Here is a 19,419-nt window from a genome sequence, read left to right as displayed (position 1 = left end):
ATTTTCCTGGGAAGGCCAACTACATGTAAAGTACCAACTATAGAGGCTTTATTCTTTTTTTTTTTTTTTTTAGAGAGAGCTCACACTCGCGTGCAAGTGGGGAAGGGGCAGAAAGAGAGGGAGAGAGAATCTTAAGCAGGTGGAAGTTGGCGAGGGGCAGAGGGAGATTGAGAGAAAATATTTTTTTTAATGTTTACATATTTTGAAGGACAGAGAGAGAGAGATAGATAGAGCATGAGTGGGGAGGGGCAGAGAGAGAGAGGGAGACAGACTCTGAAGCAGGCTCCAGGCTCTAAGCTGTCAGCACAGAGCCTGACGTGGGGCTTGAACTCATGAGCCATGAAATCATGACCTGAGTCGAGGTCAGACGCTTAACTGATGGAGCCACCGGGCGCCCCAGATTGAGAGAGAATCGTAAGCTGGCTGTACCAAGCCCAGCTCAGAGCCTGAGTCAGGTCTCGATCTCACATTGGTGAGATCATGACCTGAGCTGAAATTGAGAGTCCAAATGCTTTACCGACTGAGCCACGCAGGTGCCCCTATTTTTTAATACATCAGAGCCATCTTGACTTTCTGAGCTTTATTTTTATAACTTGGAATATCAGAAAAAATTCATCATCTTGCTCCTTTTAAAGCAGGTGCATCAGGACCTCAATGGTTATAATAAAGATGATCAAACTAACCTCAGGTTGTCATGCATCTGACTGTGGACTCAACGGCAGGTAAGGCCCTGACTTTCTGAAGGATAGAACTTTGCCTCTTGACCCCAGTCATGACACTGAAGAGTGACGTGAAGTCTCAACCTGACACCCTTTGACCTAGAAGGGGGTAAAAAAAAAAACACCCAGCTCTTGTGTTGCCCACAGAAAGAGTTGATCCTCACATTTCCCCATTAAGACTTGATTATAGGCAAAGAGTTTCTCTGAGTGCTTTCTGTAGAAGTAGGAGATTCTTTGCCCCTAGCCTCCCAAACCCAGTATAGGTCTGAAGATTTGAGCCAGAAATACATTCTGTGGGTACACTATAGACTCCTTCGCCAATAAATTTGTATGCGGAAACCCCAACCCCCAGTGTAATGGTATGTGGAAATGGAGCTTTTGAGAGATAATTAAGTTTAGGTGAAGTCACGATGGTGGGGGCTTCATGATGGGATTAGTGCCCTCATTAGAAGAGATACCAGTGAGCTTGCTGTCTCTCTCTCCACAGCATGTGAAGCCACGGTGAAAAAGCAGCTACATGTAAGACAGGAAGAGGGACTCACTAGAAACCAGCCATGCTTCTTCTAGCCTGATCTTGGACTTCCAGCTTCCAGAACTGTGAGAAAATAAATTGGTGTTGTTTAAGCCACCTAGTCTATTGTATTTTGTTATGGCAGCCAGAGCCGAATAGTACAGAATATAAACTCCAGAAGCACCACTTAGATCTGTAGAGAACTCAAATATTCTTACCTCTCTGAGACTTTACATCAAACATATAGTTTATCCTGACAACCATGGCTCCTGGAATCAAACATACACTGGCCATAGACCAGAAAGAAGAGGTTCTGGCTACTTCTGTACTCTTCATATATGTTTGTCAAATATGAAAGACACTGTTAATCCATATGCTTACAATGGATGAAATTTATCATGTATAAACTATATTTCATACATAATTAACCTTGAATTAAAAAAAAATCAATGCTTGGGAAATAGGTTTCTATGAGAAAATCCTGGAATGACTGGGTTTATTTAATTAAAAAAAGATAAACTCGGGAATATTTTAATGTTATTGGAAATCCAAGTGCCAGTTTTCCCTTCCACATTAAGGGTCACTCTGCACCATTATATTTGGTACAAAGGGGAAAAAATTATGTTCAGCCATGTCTAGTTGACTTGGCTTCAGATGGTGTGCAGTGCTCTTGGCATGTCATTCCAGAAGACGCGTTCAAGTCTAATCCTTTTTAAGGTCTCCTTGTCAGGATAAGATTTGCAGACGTGCTAGTATACTTTTAAGTGTCCATGAGGTACCTGTTAGAAAATAAACATACACACACATCTCCCAAGGACCAATACAAATTCTCAGAAATAATACATATTAAACACATGAAAAGGAAGAGAGTCATTTCCCTAGTTGACTCATAATTTACAAGGTTTTATATGTTCACAATAAAATTGGCTCTTAATTGCCCCATTTACCGACCCCTTAATGGCAACTTCCTTAGCTATACAAACACTCCTCTTGTTTCCATTCTTTAACCCAGTATTTCCCACAACATGGTCCTCAGACTACCTGAATCGGAATGATCTGGAATGATGGTTAAAAATGCTGGTACCTGAAAATAAATGTCTAAGGAAGGTGCATGTTAAAAAGCCACCAGGTGATCACTATACCACCAAGACTTGAGAACACCCATTTTCACTGCTATGAGGAAAGGATTCATTTTTTTTCCCCCTCTGTTTCTACTGGTTGCAAAACAAGAGCAAACTCTCCCTGCCACTTTTTTTATTTTAGAGATTGTGTGGGCCCAGGAATGGGTTGTAAAACTGAGTAGTTAGTGTATTCTGAAGATTTTTTCTGGATGTGCACGCCCACCTTTTGGAACTGGCACAAGGGGGCAAAGTCCTGAGGGACACAAAGGAGTAGATGTGCACAAACACCCAACCAACAGGTAAGCCACAGTGTTGAGTGATTTCTGTTTAGTTCTCAACGTTTGGTGGTTTCTTCCTTCTATCCATCTGTCCTTTTTTCCATTTAAAAAACTTACATGTATAAGTGTATAGAATTGAATGAACACGATATTTGGTTTGTGACATAGCCTCATCATTGGTTCGTGCGTGGTCTTTAGTCATTCAGTCAGCTACTTTAAATAATGCAATAACTACCTGAGAACATACCACTAAATTGAGAGCTAGGGCCTTGAGAGTAACTTACAATTAACCACACGATACCTCCTATCAAACTATCCTTCGTCATCCTTCCCCCTCATCCCGTGTTCAGCACTAACTGCTTTGCTTATGGTGTGCTTCTTTTTGATATTTAAACGCATCGTTAAAAAATGCATTGTGTGTACGGTGTGGTTCATCATTTTTGAGTGCTGTATTATATTCTGCTCTGAAAATAGGTCATAGCTTATTAATCTACTCAACTGCTGGGAGCATCTGTGTGTTTCCAGGTTTTTCCTGTTATGAACAGCACTACTGACAATATGAAATACTGAAGAAGAGGCGGATCTTCGGGATCTCTTGCAAGTTGCTGGTAGGAGTATAAACTGGGGTAACGACTTTGGTGGTAATAGTTTGGCATTATCTACCTAAGTTGAGCATTCAGATACCCTAAGCACTCAGCAATTCCACGCCTGAGCACACACTCAACAGAAACTACGGCGATGTGCAAACGGAGATGTATACAAGAATACCCAGAGCAGTGGGGCAGCGCAATTGGAACAAGTTCAGAACCTTCAAGCTCAGGTAACGGGGCTGGATGGGGGTGGGAGAGCCCGAGGTAGAGTGCAGCAGGGGTTTGAAGGGGAAGAGAGGTGGGAAAACAACCACCTGAGGTCAGTTAGTTCCACCTATAGTTCTCAGTTTCCAAGTACTGACCTTTCAAACCCGGACACTAGTGCTGGGGACACCTGGAGCTGAGGTCTGAAGGCACTCACTGTGTGGCCCAAGGTGATGGCGAGGGTGGAGCCAGTGCAGAGCCCGTTTCCCCTCCTGTTTTCCCTTTTCTCCACTAAGCTGAGCTGGTGGGCCTCCTTCCCGGACCACCCTGCCCCCCACCTTCAGACTCCCAAGTTCAAACCACCCCCACCCAGAGAAGTTCTCAGTTTCCTCTCTGTGGTTTCTTCAACCTCGGCCTTTGGGGAAGGATCAACAGTTGTTCAGCAACCCAGTCACCTGTGTGGGTGTTTTCAAACTTGGTACTCAAAGCTTATAGTTAGCAAAACCTCGGGCTTCCGAGCACCCTCCGTATGTATATTTCAGTTCCCTCTCACAACTTCCTAGGAAGTGGGGAGCATCGGTGTGATTATTCTGATCTCACAGCTGAAGACACAGATTCTGAAAAAACAAATGACTCACTAAAGTCACAGGGTGATTAAGTGGCAGAGCTGGAAGACAAGTTCTGGCTCCTGCCTGGTTCGGGTGACACTGCACATATCTCACTGTTTCCTTAGGCGTGTGTCTAATGTAAAGACAGGTTTCTTGTGGTTCCCATTGCACAGCAGCTCTCTTGTTAGAATTTTTTCTAGTTGTTTTTTGTGATAGTAGAAGGAAACCATGTTTTAAAATGCTATTTATATGCTCAGACACCTTAGTGAAGGATCATGCCTCTCTGTCTCAAAATTAAAGAAAATGGATTAGAGGTCTCACAACAAATAAATCTCTTTGGAAACCCTTTTTAATAGGTTTTTAATGGGTGCTGCTGATGCCCTGTCCACACCAACCCCTTTTATTAGGCTAGGACAACCAGTCCCCAACTACTCTTTATATTTTTTTAAATTTTTTTTCAATGTTTATTTATTTTTGAGAGAGAGAGGCAGAGCGCTATCAGGGGAGGGGCAGAGAGAGGAGACACAGAATCCGAAGCAGGCTCCAGGCTCTGAGCTATCAACACAGAGCCCGATGCGGGGCTCGAACCCACGAACCGTGAGATCATGACCTGAGCCAAAGTCAGACACTCAACCGACTGTGCCACCCAGGCCCCCCAAGCTCCCAACTACTCTTAAGTGTTGACTGCTAACGACTCAGGGCTCCCCTTTCTCCGGAAGACTGACCTCTGCCCAAGGGAATTGGCTATCCCAGAGATGTCTGGAAACAGCCCCCTCCTTGGCTTGTAGCTAATGACTGCATGATCCTGTAAAGGCCAGGGCCCCTTGACAGAAGCAGGGTTAACTGGTGCCATAAATGCCCCAAAGACACCAGTGGGCTCCTGGTAAGGATAGCTCTGCTTCCTCTTTCCCTGATTTCTCCTCTCCCCTTGCTTCCTTAATCCCTTTCTCCTGAATGCTCCTCCAATAAATTATTTGCAAAAGAATTCCTGTCTCAGGCTCTGCTTCCGGGGAACCCCACCTAAGATATCCTTCAGTTAATTGAGAATGTATTAATGCATTCTAGGTGCTATAGAGTAGTATAAAAATGTGGTATATTTGATGTTCAACATTTACCTTTTCTAATGTCCTTTGAGACTTCTTCTTTTTGCTATGATCTAAAAGTGTGCCATTTAATTTCCTAGTGTTTTGGTGATTTTCCTGTAATCATTCTGTTATGGATTTTTAGATTAATTCCATTATGATAAGAGGATCTACTTTGTATCATCTATCAGTCATGGTCTAATAATAAAACCACCAGGATATATATGTATATCTATTTTATATATAGATATGACATATGTGATATATATATTATATTATATATATATATCCCACTAAGTCTGCTTTTCATATACATGCACATATGTTTATGCTTATATTACATTTATAAGGATTTGTTACAGGGATTTGACCTTATGCAATTGTGGTGCGATCTCTGCAAGGCAGGACAAGCATTTATTTGGAAAGAGAAGGCAGATGTAATGTGTGAAGAACAAGATCCGGAATCCAAAGAATAAGCCCATGAGGACAGGCTGAAACCCATGTTGGTTTTGGTTGCCTCTGACTTTAACGGTATGAGTGTCATGCATTAGCTGGGTCCTTCATCATGAACTCAACACGTAGCTCAGGCCCAGGAGTTGGAGGAGCTAAGGGGGACCCAGGGGAAGTGGGGCAGTTGCAGCCCAGTTGCTGCCTCACACCAAGGAGGTGAGTCAGCATAGCAGTGACAATGGGTGTCAGCTACAAAGTGACTGATGCTTCGCTGCCTCCCTCAGTCTCAAAGCTGAGTCTGTTTTGCGCCCTACCCAAATCCAAAACAAAACCACCCCAGTCCCTCCTTCCTCAACTTGGAACCTATGCACATCTCCTTAAACTGTATTTAATTTTCAAATAAAGACAGTAGCAGCTTCATGTTTCCACCGACCATGACACAGCTATGCCATATACAACCTCAAACACACATCCCTTTCCCCAAAAAAGGATACAAAATCCACCCCTGAAACACACTTTTAAAAATCTTTGGATGATGTTTATCTTTGCATTCCAGAAATACTCTTCCTTAGCCCTTTTGTGTACTAGCAGCATTATTTTCCCTTAATGATCAGTATCAGTCATCCCAATGAATTAAAGTAACCACTCTCTTCGCCTGTTGATTCAGTGGCATGACAAACCCAAGTGGCCGGCAGGCAGTCTCAAGTTTTAGGAAGAATCATTGTTGTGTCCACTAGTGGAAGTGTTATTCCCTTTGGAACCAAGACCTCCCAACCAGCGAAGCCTAAACTTGTGGGGCTAGGAAGCAAAAACTCTTCTAGTGGATCATTGCAGTTCATAGGGAGAGGATTCACTGTCATGTCCACCCTGTGATTCCCAATCCCATGAATTCTAGGGAAAGAACACCATATATTGTCCACTAATTTAGACCATTTACTGCATTCTGAAGGACATTTTCTCCAGCCTTGCAAGATGCTGCCACCATCACTGGGTCATAAAAAGGCTGTTCCACCATTCTTGTAAGCTAATTGTTTCAGGATGATGGAAAACATGGGAAAACCAGTGAACTCTATGATCATGGACCCTTCTCCACATTTCATTTTCTGTGAAATGAGCTCCTGTGTCAGAAGTAATTCAGTGTGTAGTACCATGACAGTGGACTTATTCTGGAAATCCATGAATGATAGTTTTGGTGGAAGCATTGAGGCAGGAAAGGAAAATCCGTATCCAGAGTCAACTATCTCCTCCAGTGAAAATAAAGCACTATCACTCCCATGGTTGAAGAGGTAAACTTTAATCAACCTGCCACTCAGCATTTGGCCAATTCTCTGGGAATCGTGCCATACTGGAAGTATAGCATTGGCTGCTGCTGTTGGCAGACTGGGCAGTCGGGTGTGGCTGTAGCCAGACTGACCTTGGTGAGCAGAAGTCCATGTTGCTGAGTCTATGCATAGCTCTTATCCCTGCTGCTATGGCCATTTTTTCATTACCCCATTGGGCAATGGCGGGAGTGACTGGGTGATTGAATCAGAACATCACGAGGAAATTGGTGTTTCTATAAAATCAACCTGTTTGATTGAAACCCATTAGAAAAGAGGGATTAAGTAAAGAAGCAGTTCTGGAAGAGAAAAAGGAAAAGAAACAAACTTAAAATTTAGATAGACACCATAGGTTAGTAATCTCAGGAATATCATACAGCAATATTATTAATGAAAAACAAAACCAGATTATTGAATATTTGAAAGGAATGGGTGATTATTTTTTATCTCCCCATCTTCTCTCCTTTTCTTTTTAAAATTCGTATACCAAGGAGATCAGAAACTACGGTGAGGCATTAGGGGGCATGGTTACAATCAGCAAATCCTCAGGGTGTTCTGAAGGAACAAATGTTAAGGGATCACAGCTCCCTGCAAATAGTTTTTGCTTTCTAAATCTGCATTTTCTGCTCCCATAGTCTCATTTCCCCTTCAAATCCTGCGTTACTGCTGCAATTTTCTTTCTTTCTTTTTTTTAAAATTTATTTATTTATTTATTTTAGAGAGAGAGAGAGAGAGAGTGAGAGTGGGGGAAGGACAGAGAGAGGGAGAGAGAGAATCCCAAACTGGTTCCACAACTGTCAGTGCAGAGCCTGACTCAGAACTTGAACTCATGAAACTGTGAGATCATGACCTGAGCTGAAACCAAGAGTTGGACGCTCAACGGACTGAGCCACCCAGGCACCCCTTTGCTGCAATTTTCTTCTCTCTAGGGAATGAAAAAATGCATCCTGGATTTATACTTTCCTTGGGGCAGCTGTGTTTCAGTTCACAGATGATATTGTTATTGGTATAAAAAATAGCAAGGATGCATAAATCAGCATTTGGTGGCCAATGTTTTGTTATGTTCAGGTCAATATTACCTAGTAAAATTATTGTATCTTTGTTACCGTGTCGCTTGGGTGAGTTTTCCTAATTGATATTTTTTGTGTCTGTTACTGACTGATAAACTGTGTTTTTCTTTTGCTTCTATTACTTCAAAGCCAATTTATCAAACTAACTGGTTTTACAACATTTCATTAGTAGATTCAACCATCTATGTCAATTGATTACTCTTGTATGCCTCTGACCCCAAGATTTTTAAATGATGTGGAAGAGAGATGGCAGCATAGGAGGATGCTGGGCTCACTGCGTCCTGCTGATCACTTAGATTCCACCCACACTTGCCTAAATAACCCAGAAAACCACCAGAAGACCAGCAGAACAGATTCTCTGGAGCCAAGCGTAGATGAGAGGCCCATGGAAGAGGCTAGGAAGGGCAGAGAGGCGGTGCGAGCTACACGGACTGGCAGGAGGGAGCTGGGGCAGGGGGGCAGCCCACCGGCAAAGCAGAGCCCCCAAGTCTGGCTTGCAAAAGCAGAGGGGCCGGACGGAGTGTGTTCTGACAGCAAGCGGGACTTAACATCTGGAAGGTTATAAGCTAACAGCTCTGCTTGGAGAACGGGAGGGCTGGAGGACAACGGGAGGGAGAGTTGTTGAGCCCCGGACGACAGCTTGGTGGGGAACAAAGGCGATCAACAGTGCCATCTCCTTCGCCCATCCCCCAGCCAAAATTCCCAAGGGAGCCAGTCAGGGAACTTGCTTGCACCGTGCAAACACCCAAGGCTGTGCTTCTGCGGATCCATCCCTCTGGCAGCAGGTCTGACTCACTCCCTGTGCCTCAGGGCCCCTCCTGAAGCGGATCTCTGAAGGAAAAGCGAGCTGAGCCTGCCCCCCTGCCCCTGTGCACCTTGCCGATCCACCCCAGCTAATACGCCAGATCTCCAGCACCACAAGCCTGGCAGTGTGCAAGTAGCCCAGACAGGCCACGCCACCCCACAGTGAATCCCGCCCCTAGGAGAGGGGAAGAGAAGGCACACACCAGTCTGACTGTGGCCCCAGCGGTGGGCTGGGGGCAGACATCAGGTCGGACTGCGGCCCCGCCCACCAACTCCAGTTATACACCACAGCTCAGGGGAAGTGCCCTGCAGGTCCGCACCACTCCAGGGACTATCCAAAATGACCAAACGGAAGAATTCCCCTCAGAAGAATCTCCAGGAAATAACAACAGCTAATGAACTGATCAAAAAGGATTTAAATAATATAACAGAAAGTGAATTTAGAATAATAGTCATAAAATTAATCACTGGGCTTGAAAACAGTATAGAGGACAGCAGAGAATCTATTGCTACCGAGACCAAGGGACTAACGAACAGCCAGGAGGAGCTAAAAAATGCTATAAATGAGCTGCAAAATAAAATGGAGACAACCACAGCTCAGATTGAAGAGGCAGAGGAGAGAATAAGTGAACTGGAAGATAAAATTATGGAAAAAGAGGAAGCTGAGAAAAAGAGAGATAAAAAAATCCAGGAGTATGAGGGGAAAATTAGAGAACTAAGTGATGCACTAAAGAGAAATAATCTACGCATAATTGGTATTCCAGAGGAGGAAGAGAGAGGGAAAAGTGCTGAAGGTGTACTTGAAGAAATAATAGCTGAGAACTTCCCAGATCTGGGAAAGGAAAAAGGCATTGAAATCCAAGAGGCACAGAGAACTCCCTTCAGATGTAACTTGAATCGATCTGCACAACATATCATAGTGAAACTGGCAAAATACAAGGATAAAGAGAAAATTCTGAAAGCAGCTAGGGATAAACGTGCTCTAACATATAAAGGGAGACTGATAAGGCTTGTGACGGATCTCTCTACTGAAACTTGGCAGGCCAGAAAGGAATGGCAGGAAATCTTCAATGTGATGAACAGAAAAAATATGCAGCCGAGAATCCTTTATCCAGCAAATCTGTCATTTAGAATAGAAGGAGAGATAAAGGTCTTCCCAAACAAACAAAAACGGAAGGAATTCATCACCACTAAACCAGCCCTACAAGAGATCCTAAGGGGGATCCTATGAGACAAAGTACCAGAGACCTCGCTACAAGCATGAAACCTACAGACATCACAATGACTCTAAACCCATATCTTTCTATAATAACACTGAATGTAAATGGACTAAATGCGCCAACCAAAAGACATAGGGTATCAGAATGGATAAAAAAACAAGACCCATCTATTTGCTGTCTACAAGAGACTCATTTTAGACCTGAGGACACCTTCATATTGAAAGTGAGGGGATGGAGAACTATTTATCATGCTACTGGAAGTCAAAAGAGAGCTGGGGTAGCCATACTTATATCAGACAAACTAGACTTTAAATTAAAGGCTGTAACAAGAGATAAAGAAGGGCATTATATAATAATTACAGGGTCTATCCATCAGGAAGAGCTAACAATTATAAATGTCTATGCGCCGAATACCGGAGCCCCCAAATATATAAAACAATTACTCACAAACATAAGCAACCTTATTGATAAGAATGTGGTAATTGCAGGGGACTTTAACACCCCACTTACAGAAATGGATAGATCATCTAGACACACGGTCAATAAAGAAACAAGGGCCCTGAATGGTACATTGGATCAGATGGACTTGATAGATATATTTAGAACTCTGCATCCCAAAGCAACAGAATATACTTTCTTCTCAAGTGCACATGGAACATTCTCCAAGATAGATCACATTCTGGGTCACAAAACAGCCCTTCATAAGTATGCAAGAATTGAGATCATACCATGCATATTTTTAGACCACAATGCTATGAAGCTTGAAATCAACCACAGGAAAAAGTCTGGAAAACCTCCAAAAGCATGGAGGTTAAAGAACACCCTACTAAAGAATGAATGGGTCAACCAGGCAATTAGAGAGGAAATTTAAAAATATATGGAAACAAACGAAAATGGAAATACAACAATCCAAATGCTTTGGGATGCAGCGAAGGCAGTCCTGAGAGGAAAATACATTGCAATCCAGGCCTATCTCAACAAACAAGAAAAATCCCAAATACAAAATCTAACAGCACACCTAAAGGAAATAGAAGCAGAACAGCAAAGACACCCAAACCTAGCAGAAGAAGGGAAATAATAAAGATCAAAGCAGAAATAAACAATATAGAATCTAAAAAAAACTGTAGAGCAGATCAATGAAACCAAGAGTTGGTTTTTTGAAAAAATAAACAAAATTGACAAACCTCTAGCCAGGCTTCTCAAAAAGAAAAGGGAGATGACCCAAATAGATAAAATCATGAATGAAAATGGAATTATTACAACCGATCCCTCAGAAATACAAGCAATTATCAGGGAATACTATGAAAAACTATATGCCAACAAACTGGACAACCTGGAAGAAATGGACAAATTCCTAAACATGCACACACTTCCAAAACTCAATCAGGAGGAAATAGAAAGCTTGAACAGACCCATAACCAGCGAAGAAATTGAATCAGTTATCAAAAATCTCCCAACAAATAAGAGTCCAGGACCACATGGCTTCCCAGGGGAGTTCTACCAGACGTTTAAAGCAGAGATAATACCTATCCTTCTCAAGCTATTCCCGAAAATAGAAAGGGAAGGAAAACTTCCAGACTCATTCTATGAAGCCAGTATTACTTTGATTCCTAAACCAGTTACGTTTAGATTCCTAAACCAGAGACCCAGTAAAAAAAGAGAACTACAGGCCAATATCCCTGATGACTATGGATGCAAAAATTCTCGATAAGATACTAGCAAATTGAATTCAACAGCATATAAAAAGAATTATTCACCATGATCAAGTGGGATTCATTCCTGGGATGCAGGGCTGGTTCAACATTTGCAAATCAATCAACGTCATACATCACATTAATAAAAGAAAAGATAAGAACCATATGATCCTGTCAATCGATGCAGAAAAAGCATTTGACAAAATTCAGCAACGTTTCTTAATAAAAACCCTCGAGAAAGTCGGGATAGAAGGAACATACTTAAAGATCATAAAAGCCATTTATGAAAAGCCCACAGCTAACATCATCCTCAATGGGGATAAACTGAGAGCTTTTTCCCTGAGATCAGGAACACGACAGGGATGCCCACTCTCACCGCTGTTGTTTAACATAGTGCTGGAAGTTCTAGCATCAGCAATCAGAGAACAAAAGGAAATCAAAGGCATCAAAATTGGCAACGATGAAGTCAAGCTTTCACTTTTTGCAGATCACATGATATTATACATGGAAAATCCGATAGACTCCACCAAAAGTCTGCTAGAACTGATACATGAATTTAGCAAAGCTTCAGGATACAAAATCAATGTACAGAAATCAGTTGCATTCTTATACACTAATAATGAAGCAACAGAAAGACAAATAAAGAAACTGATCCCATTCACAACTGCACCAAGAAACATAAAATACCTAGGAATAAATCTGACCAAAGATGTACAAGATCTGTGTGCTGAAAACTATAGAAAGCTTATGAAGGAAATTGAAGAAGATATAAAGAAATGGAAAAACATTCCGTGCTCATGGGTTGGAAGACTAATATTGTTAAAATGTCAATACTACCCAAAGCTATCTACACATTCAATGCAATCCCAGTCAAAATTGCACCAGCATTCTTCTCAAAACTAGAACAAGCAATCCTAAAATTCATATGGAACCACAAAAGGCCCCGAATAGCCAAAGTAATTTTGAAGAAGACGACCACAGCAGGAGGCACCACAATCCCAGACTTTAGCCTTTATTACAAAGCTTTAATCATCAAGACAGCATGGTATTGGCACAAAAACAGACACATAGACCAATGGAATAGAATAGAAACCCCAGAACTAGACCCACAAAAGTATGGCCAACTCATCTTTGATAAAGCAGGAAAGAATATCCAATGGAAAAAAGACAGTCTCTTTAACAAATGGTGCTGGGAGAACTGGACAGCAACATGCAGAAGGTTGAAACTAGACCACTTTCTCACACCATTCACAAAAATAAACTCAAAATGGATAAAGGACCTGAATGTGAGACAGGAAACCATCAAAACCCTAGAGGAGAAAAAAGGAAAAGACCTCTCTGACCTCAGCCGTAGCCATTTCTTACTTGACACATCCCCAAAGGCAAGGGAATTAAAAGCAAAAATGAACTATTGGGACCTCATGAAGATAAAAAGCTTCTGCACAGCAAAGGAAACAATCAACAAAACTAAAAGGCAACCAACGGAATGGGAAAAGATATTTGCAAATGACATATCGGATAAAGGGCTAGAATCCAAAACCTATAAAGAGCTCACCAAATTCCACGCCCAAAAAACAAATAACCCAGTGAAGAAATGGGCAGAAAACATGAATAGACACTTCTCTAAAGAAGACATCTGGATGGCCAACAGGCACATGAAAAGATGCTCATCGTTCCTCATCAGGGAAATACAAATCAAAACCAGACTCAGATATCACCTCATGCCAGTCAGAGTGGCCAAAATGAACAAATCAGGAGACTATAGATGCTGGAGAGGATGTGGAGAAACAGGAACCCTCTTGCACTGTTGGTGGGAATGCAGGAACCCTCTTGCACTGTTGGTGGTGCAGCCGCTCTGGAAAACAGTGTGGAGGTTCCTCAAAAAATTAAAAATAGACCTACCCTCTGACCCAGCAATAGCACTGCTAGGAATTTACCCAAGGGATACAGGAGTACTGACGCATAGGGGCACTTGTACCCCAATGTTTATAGCAGCACTCTCAACAATAGCCAAATTATGGAAAGAGCCTAAATGTCCATCAACTGATGAATGGATAAAGAAATTGTGGTTTATATACACAATGGAGTACTACGTGGCAATGAGAAAGAATGAAATACGGCCCTTTGTAGCAACATGGATGGAACTGGAGAGTGTGATGCTAAGTGAAATAAGCCATACAGAGGAAGACAGATACCATATGGTTTCACTCTTATGTGGATCCTGAGAAACTTAACAGAAACCCATGGGGGAGGGGAAGGAAAAAAAAAAACAAACAAAAAAAGAGGTTAGAGTGGAAGAGAGCCAAAGCATAAGAGACTCTTAAAAACTGAGAACAAACTGAGGGTTGCTGGGGGGTGGGAGGGCGGGGAGGGTGGCTGATGGGTATTGAGGAGGGCACCTGTTGGGATGAGCACTGGGTGTTGTATGGAAACCAATTTGACAATAAACTTCATATATTAAAAAAAATAATAAAAAATAAAATAAAATAAATGATGTGGAAGAGGGGCCCCTGGGTGGTTCAGTCGGTTGAGTGTCTGTAGATTTTGGCTCAGGTCATGATCTCGCAGTTTGTGAGTTTGAGCCCCACATTGGGGTCTGAGCTGAACAGCATGGAACCTGCTTGGGATTCTCTGTCTCCCTCTCTCTGCCACTCCCCCACTTGTTCTCTATCTCTCTCTCTCAAAATAAATAAAGACACGTTTAAAAATAAACAAACAAAATGATGTGAAGATAAAAGCACTAGCCCAGGGGTGAGAGTTACATGGCTGCCAGTCCAGGCTTTGCCTCTAAGGATGGGGGGTACTTCATTCAGTCATTTATGGCCTACAGTTTATCCACTGATCAAACAAAAGAGCTGTACCAAAGATCCACTCCGAAGGAAATACTAAAAGACTGTTCTATAAGAAAAAAGGAAAATAATTGAAGGGGGAAGAAAGAAATGAAGAACAACTGAAAATACATATATAAAACATCATTCATATGTATATACACATATATATGCCTAAAATTATAGACTTATAACACAAAACAGTAACATTTAGAGAGATAAATGAAAAAAAAATATTCTGAAGTCTCTGTATTGAACAGGAAGAAGATAAAGATTCCAGTCAATATTGCATTATTGGATTTTAATAAATAAATATTTGGTTTGCCAGAATTTAGTTTAGGACTTTTGCACACATATATATTTGAGATATCTCTCTCTCAAATTCTATGTATGAATGTAAATATAATATAAAATATATAATGCATGTATATAGAATTCTACATATAGTCTATATATAAAACAATGCATCATGATGAAGTTGAGTTAATTTCAGATTAGTTTCACATTTGAAAATAAATCTGAGTGTATCACCCATGTAATATTTCTGCCAAAATGTTTAATGTGAATTTAGTCATGAGGAAAATTATACAAGTTCAAATTGAAAAACATTCTACAACACGTCCAACTGGCTTGGAATCTTCAAAAATGCCAATGTGATGAGAGAAAAAAAATGGGGAAATATTCTAGATTAAAAAAGACTAAACAGAAGTGACAACTAAATGCTTCGCAGGATCCTTGATAGGTTTCTGAATTAAAAAAAAAAAAGGCTTATAAAGGACAGTATTGACACAGTTTAGGAAATTTGGATAGGAGTTGAATATTAGATAATGTTATAAATTAATGCTGAATATCTCTAATATGATAATTGATTTATAGGAGAATTCCTTTGCTTAGGGGGGAAAACAAGGTGAAATATTTAAGGTAAGTTGACTTGATATCAGCAACTAAATCTCATATGGCTCAAATGGCTTAGCCAAAGCCAAAAAGTTTGTGTGTAATAGTATATAGCCAGAAAACTAAGTGGAACAAAATATTACAATTGGTGAATCCAGGTGAAGGATATATAGAATTTGCATTACTATACGAAGCTTACTTGAAGGTTGAAAATTTTTCAAAATAAAAACTTGGGGAAAATATAGAAAAAATGTAAAATGCAATAAAATGATATAACAAAACATATAGTGGTTATTGATGTGAAGGAAGTCAACAATGAAATCCAAAGGATAATGTAAAGTGGCTTTAAGAGAACACATAATTAAAGGAATTCCATAAAGAGAAGACTGGAGCATTGATGGAAAATACACAGGCATCACAAAGGAATAAGTAAAACTGTACTCTCAGATGAAATATTATATATGTATAAATCCAAAAGAATGGACAAACGTTTGGAATTTGCAAGTAAGTTTAGCAAGTTTGCTGAAATAAAGTCAATATGCAAAAATCAACTTTATTTCTAAATGCCAGGAATACGTGGAAAATGAAATTTAAAAAACGATGTTATTTGCTATGGCACTAAAAATATATCAAATATCTCTGAGTGAACTAACAAAATGTAGACTCATCAAAGCATAGATTCCTTGCTTCAGAGCCATCAGGAGGTCTTGAATTTTCCCCACTTCTACTTCAGCTTGATATCCTTGGAATTTGAGCTTTTTTCTTTCTCTCCCTGAGGAACACCCATCTCCTTCCTCTTTACAAAGAGCCCAGTATAAAGCCTGTATATCTGCTTGCCTATACAGCCCACAAAGGAAGTCTTCCCACTTAGGTGAGTATCAAGTCTTATTAGAAGGATGTAGGCAGGAAAACTCACTGCTCTTTTTATTTTTAAATTTTTTAATGTTTATTTGTTTTTTTTTGTTTGTTTGTTTATTTGTTTTTGAGACAGAGCATGAGTGGGGGAGGGGCAAAGAGAGTGGGAGACACAGAATCCGAAGCAGGCTCCAGGCTCCGAGCTGTCAGCACAGAGCCTGATGTGGGGCTCAAACTCACAAACTCACAAGTCATGAGATCATGACTTGAGCCGAAGTCGGATGTTAACCGACTGAGCCTCCCAGGAGCCCCGAACACTCACTGCTCTTTAAGGCTTCACTAGTAAAGGACACCTGTGGCTGTTCTCCCAGTCCCCAAAAGTATGATTCGGCTGGACATACTTGGCAGTTGGAGTAACCTTCACACTGGGTCCTTGACCTGTGGAGTAAGAGCTATCATAGTGGAGAAGGCCAGGTGGAAGCCTCTGACTGCCCTTCTACACACCTGCCCTCACTCTCTCCTACCAAGATGATAAGTCAAAGACAATATCATATTCTGGGTATTGATGGTGGAGATTGGTGCTGCTCTTAAAAGTCTAAAGGATGTAGGGGTGGCTGTTCCTATCATTTCCCCTCTTAACTAGCTGACTTGGCTTCTACAGAAACCAGGTGATAACTGGGAAGTGACTTTACACTATTGCAGACTCAACCAAGCAGTAGCCCCAATTGCAGCTGCAGTGCTAGACGTGGTGGTGTTGCTAGAGCAGGTGACTAAGGCCTCAAGTACATGATATGTGGTCATTAATTTGGGGAATATGTTTATTTTAACCCATTTAGAAAAAAAACACCAGAAACAGTTTGCCTTCTTTTGGAACTGATGCTATTCTTTCTTTACACTTCCGCTCCAGAGCTAACGTCAACTCTCCTGCCCTCTGTCATAACGTAGCCTCAAGAGATCTGGACTATCTGGGCATTCTGAAGAATACCAGTGACTCATTACAGATGACATCGTTCTGATCTTGTAGGAAGAGAGGTAATATACTGGAATACACTATATAGTATCCTAGAGTATGCTAGTATATTAGAAGCCTCTGTAAGACATGTTTGCTCAAGAAGGTGGGAGATGAACCCTACCAAGAATCAGGGATCTATCATTTCAGTAAAGGGGATGATGGCCACATTATAGATACACACAATGGTGGCCTTGAAAGACAGTGGCAAGGGAAAAATTTCCAATGGTAGAACTTTGAGTGGTGCGTCAGATCATCCACTTGGTGTGTAAAGGAGAAGTGAGGTGAGCATGTGTATGGATTCATGAGCAGTGGTGAATGGCCTGGTCAGCTGGTCAGGAGCCTGAAAGAAAGTGTCAGAGCCTGTGACAAAGGGGATAATGGGTAAAGGCACAGGAATGAATACATGGAGTAAACACCACATGTTAAAACGTTTTTGTATCACCTGTTAACATCCACCAAGAAGCACCCACCATGGAAGAGGTACTGCACAACCAAGCAGACAAAATGACTTGGCTAGTTGACATTAGCCACTTCACAAAAGGCAAAGTGGGTACATGGGCAGAGTGGTCATAATGGCAGAGATGGAGGCAATGTGTTGGCCCACAGCATGGACTCCCACTTGCCAAGACAGATGTAACTATTGCCCCTTCTGAATACCTAATCTGCCTACAGCAGAGACCAAGAGTGAGTCCCTGACATGACACTATCCCTTGAGATCAACTGGCCTCTTGGTGACAAATTGACTACATTGGGCCCCTTCAGTCCCGGAAGAGCCAGTGGTTTATTTGCACAGGAATAGACATCTATTTAGGGTATGGGTTTGCCTTTGGGTCTCCTACTTACAGAGCCTAAGCTATAACCACAATCTAGGGGCTTATAGAGTGCCTGAGACACATGGAATCCCACAAAATATCATTCAAAGGGGAACCCACTTTACAATGAAAATGGGTAGGGCGGGCCCATGACCATGAAATAGGCTGGTTGTATTACATTTACATTATCCAGAAGCTGCCACTCTGGTAGAGCATTGGAATGCCCTTCCCGAATAAAGGTACAGCTAAGGAGCCCACTTAAAGGTCATACTCTGTAAGGATGGGGTGCTATCCTTCAGATGGCAGTATCTGCACCCAGTCAGGGACCTCCATAAGGCACTGTGTGTCCCCAGGAGGATCCTAGATCCAAGGGGTGAAATCAGGAATGGCCCCACTTACCATCGATGACTCAGTGAAGAATTTTGTTTTTCCTATCCCTACAGCTTTGGAATCTGTAGCATTGGAGCCTCTGGTCCCCAAAGGGGTGTACTTTTGGGGAGGGACAAAGTCAGAGTTCCACTAAACTGTAAGCTCCAACTGACGCATGAGGACCTTGGACGCCTTGCATCTAGAAAGCAGGAGTTGGAGTCACCATATTGGCAGAGTTAATTGACCTTTATCTGTAGGAGGAGGTAGCACTGCTGTTCCACAGCGGGGGAGGCAGGACATCTGTGAAACTCAGATGGTACACTTTGATATCTCTTGGTACTCCTTGTCTAATTGTAGCTGTGAATGGATAGTGCCTCAGCCCTGGCTTGAGAAGGGCATAGTTTCCAGAGGAATGAGGGTTTGAGACACACCCCTACTAGGACGTCCAGAAGTGATGGCCAAAGGTGAGTGGAATGTCAGTAGTGGAGAAGGGAGATGATGAGTACCGGTTGTGGCCCTGAGACTACTTGCAGTGACAGGAGTTGTAGTTTGCTCCACGAAGCTCACTCTTCTAAGTCTCCCCTGAGGAAGAGAGATGCACTAAGGAATCGCTGAAGAGCTGCTCCCCAGATGTGTGGGCAAGTGGATCCATGTGGTACAAGGGGCAGACTGTGGCAGCCATGGGTGTGCTGCTCCGTTTCCCTTCAAGAGGGAGCCTGTGGTGAGGAGTGCAGTCAGCCGACGGCCGCTAGCTACAGCATCTTCAAGATCCACAGCAGCATTCAAGCTGGATACGTGTTCCCTGGGAGCTCCCAGCCAGTGAGGGGAGACAGTAGGGCTACCAGGGCCCGGTCATCTCTGCCCAGCAGTTCTTTATGGGCAAGCCGTGCACTGGCAGAGACTTTTCACAGAGCTGCATCTCAGTCCAGGCTCTTCCTGCTCAAATCTTCCCTCTGACTCTTCTCTTTTCATACATGTC

At 42.0% G+C, this 19,419-nt stretch overlaps 1 protein-coding gene across 7 annotated transcripts in view; it reads right to left on the bottom strand.

The window, feature by feature from the left end:
- Positions 1 to 566: 566 nt before the first annotated feature.
- ETNPPL (ethanolamine-phosphate phospho-lyase) overlaps positions 567 to 19,419 on the bottom strand; it is a 41,208-nt gene continuing 22,355 nt past the window's right edge. Inside the window, exons 13-14 of one of the 7 annotated variants that reach the window (XM_030313282.2) lie at positions 1,262 to 1,314; positions 567 to 818 (exon numbers count right to left, since the gene is read on the bottom strand). In XM_030313282.2, coding sequence (XP_030169142.1) covers position 818; positions 1,262 to 1,314 — 54 coding nt within the window. In that variant the 3' untranslated portion in view covers positions 567 to 817. The other 6 variants (XM_032592923.1, XM_030313288.1, XM_030313289.1 and 3 more) reach the window with 6 other exon arrangements.

The sequence above is a fragment of the Lynx canadensis genome, chromosome B1 (assembly GCF_007474595.2).
Source record: "Lynx canadensis isolate LIC74 chromosome B1, mLynCan4.pri.v2, whole genome shotgun sequence".
NCBI classification, from domain to species: domain Eukaryota; kingdom Metazoa; phylum Chordata; class Mammalia; order Carnivora; family Felidae; genus Lynx; species Lynx canadensis.
Note: the sequence above shows the minus strand (reverse complement) of the source record. Positions and strands in the feature narration are given on the sequence as shown.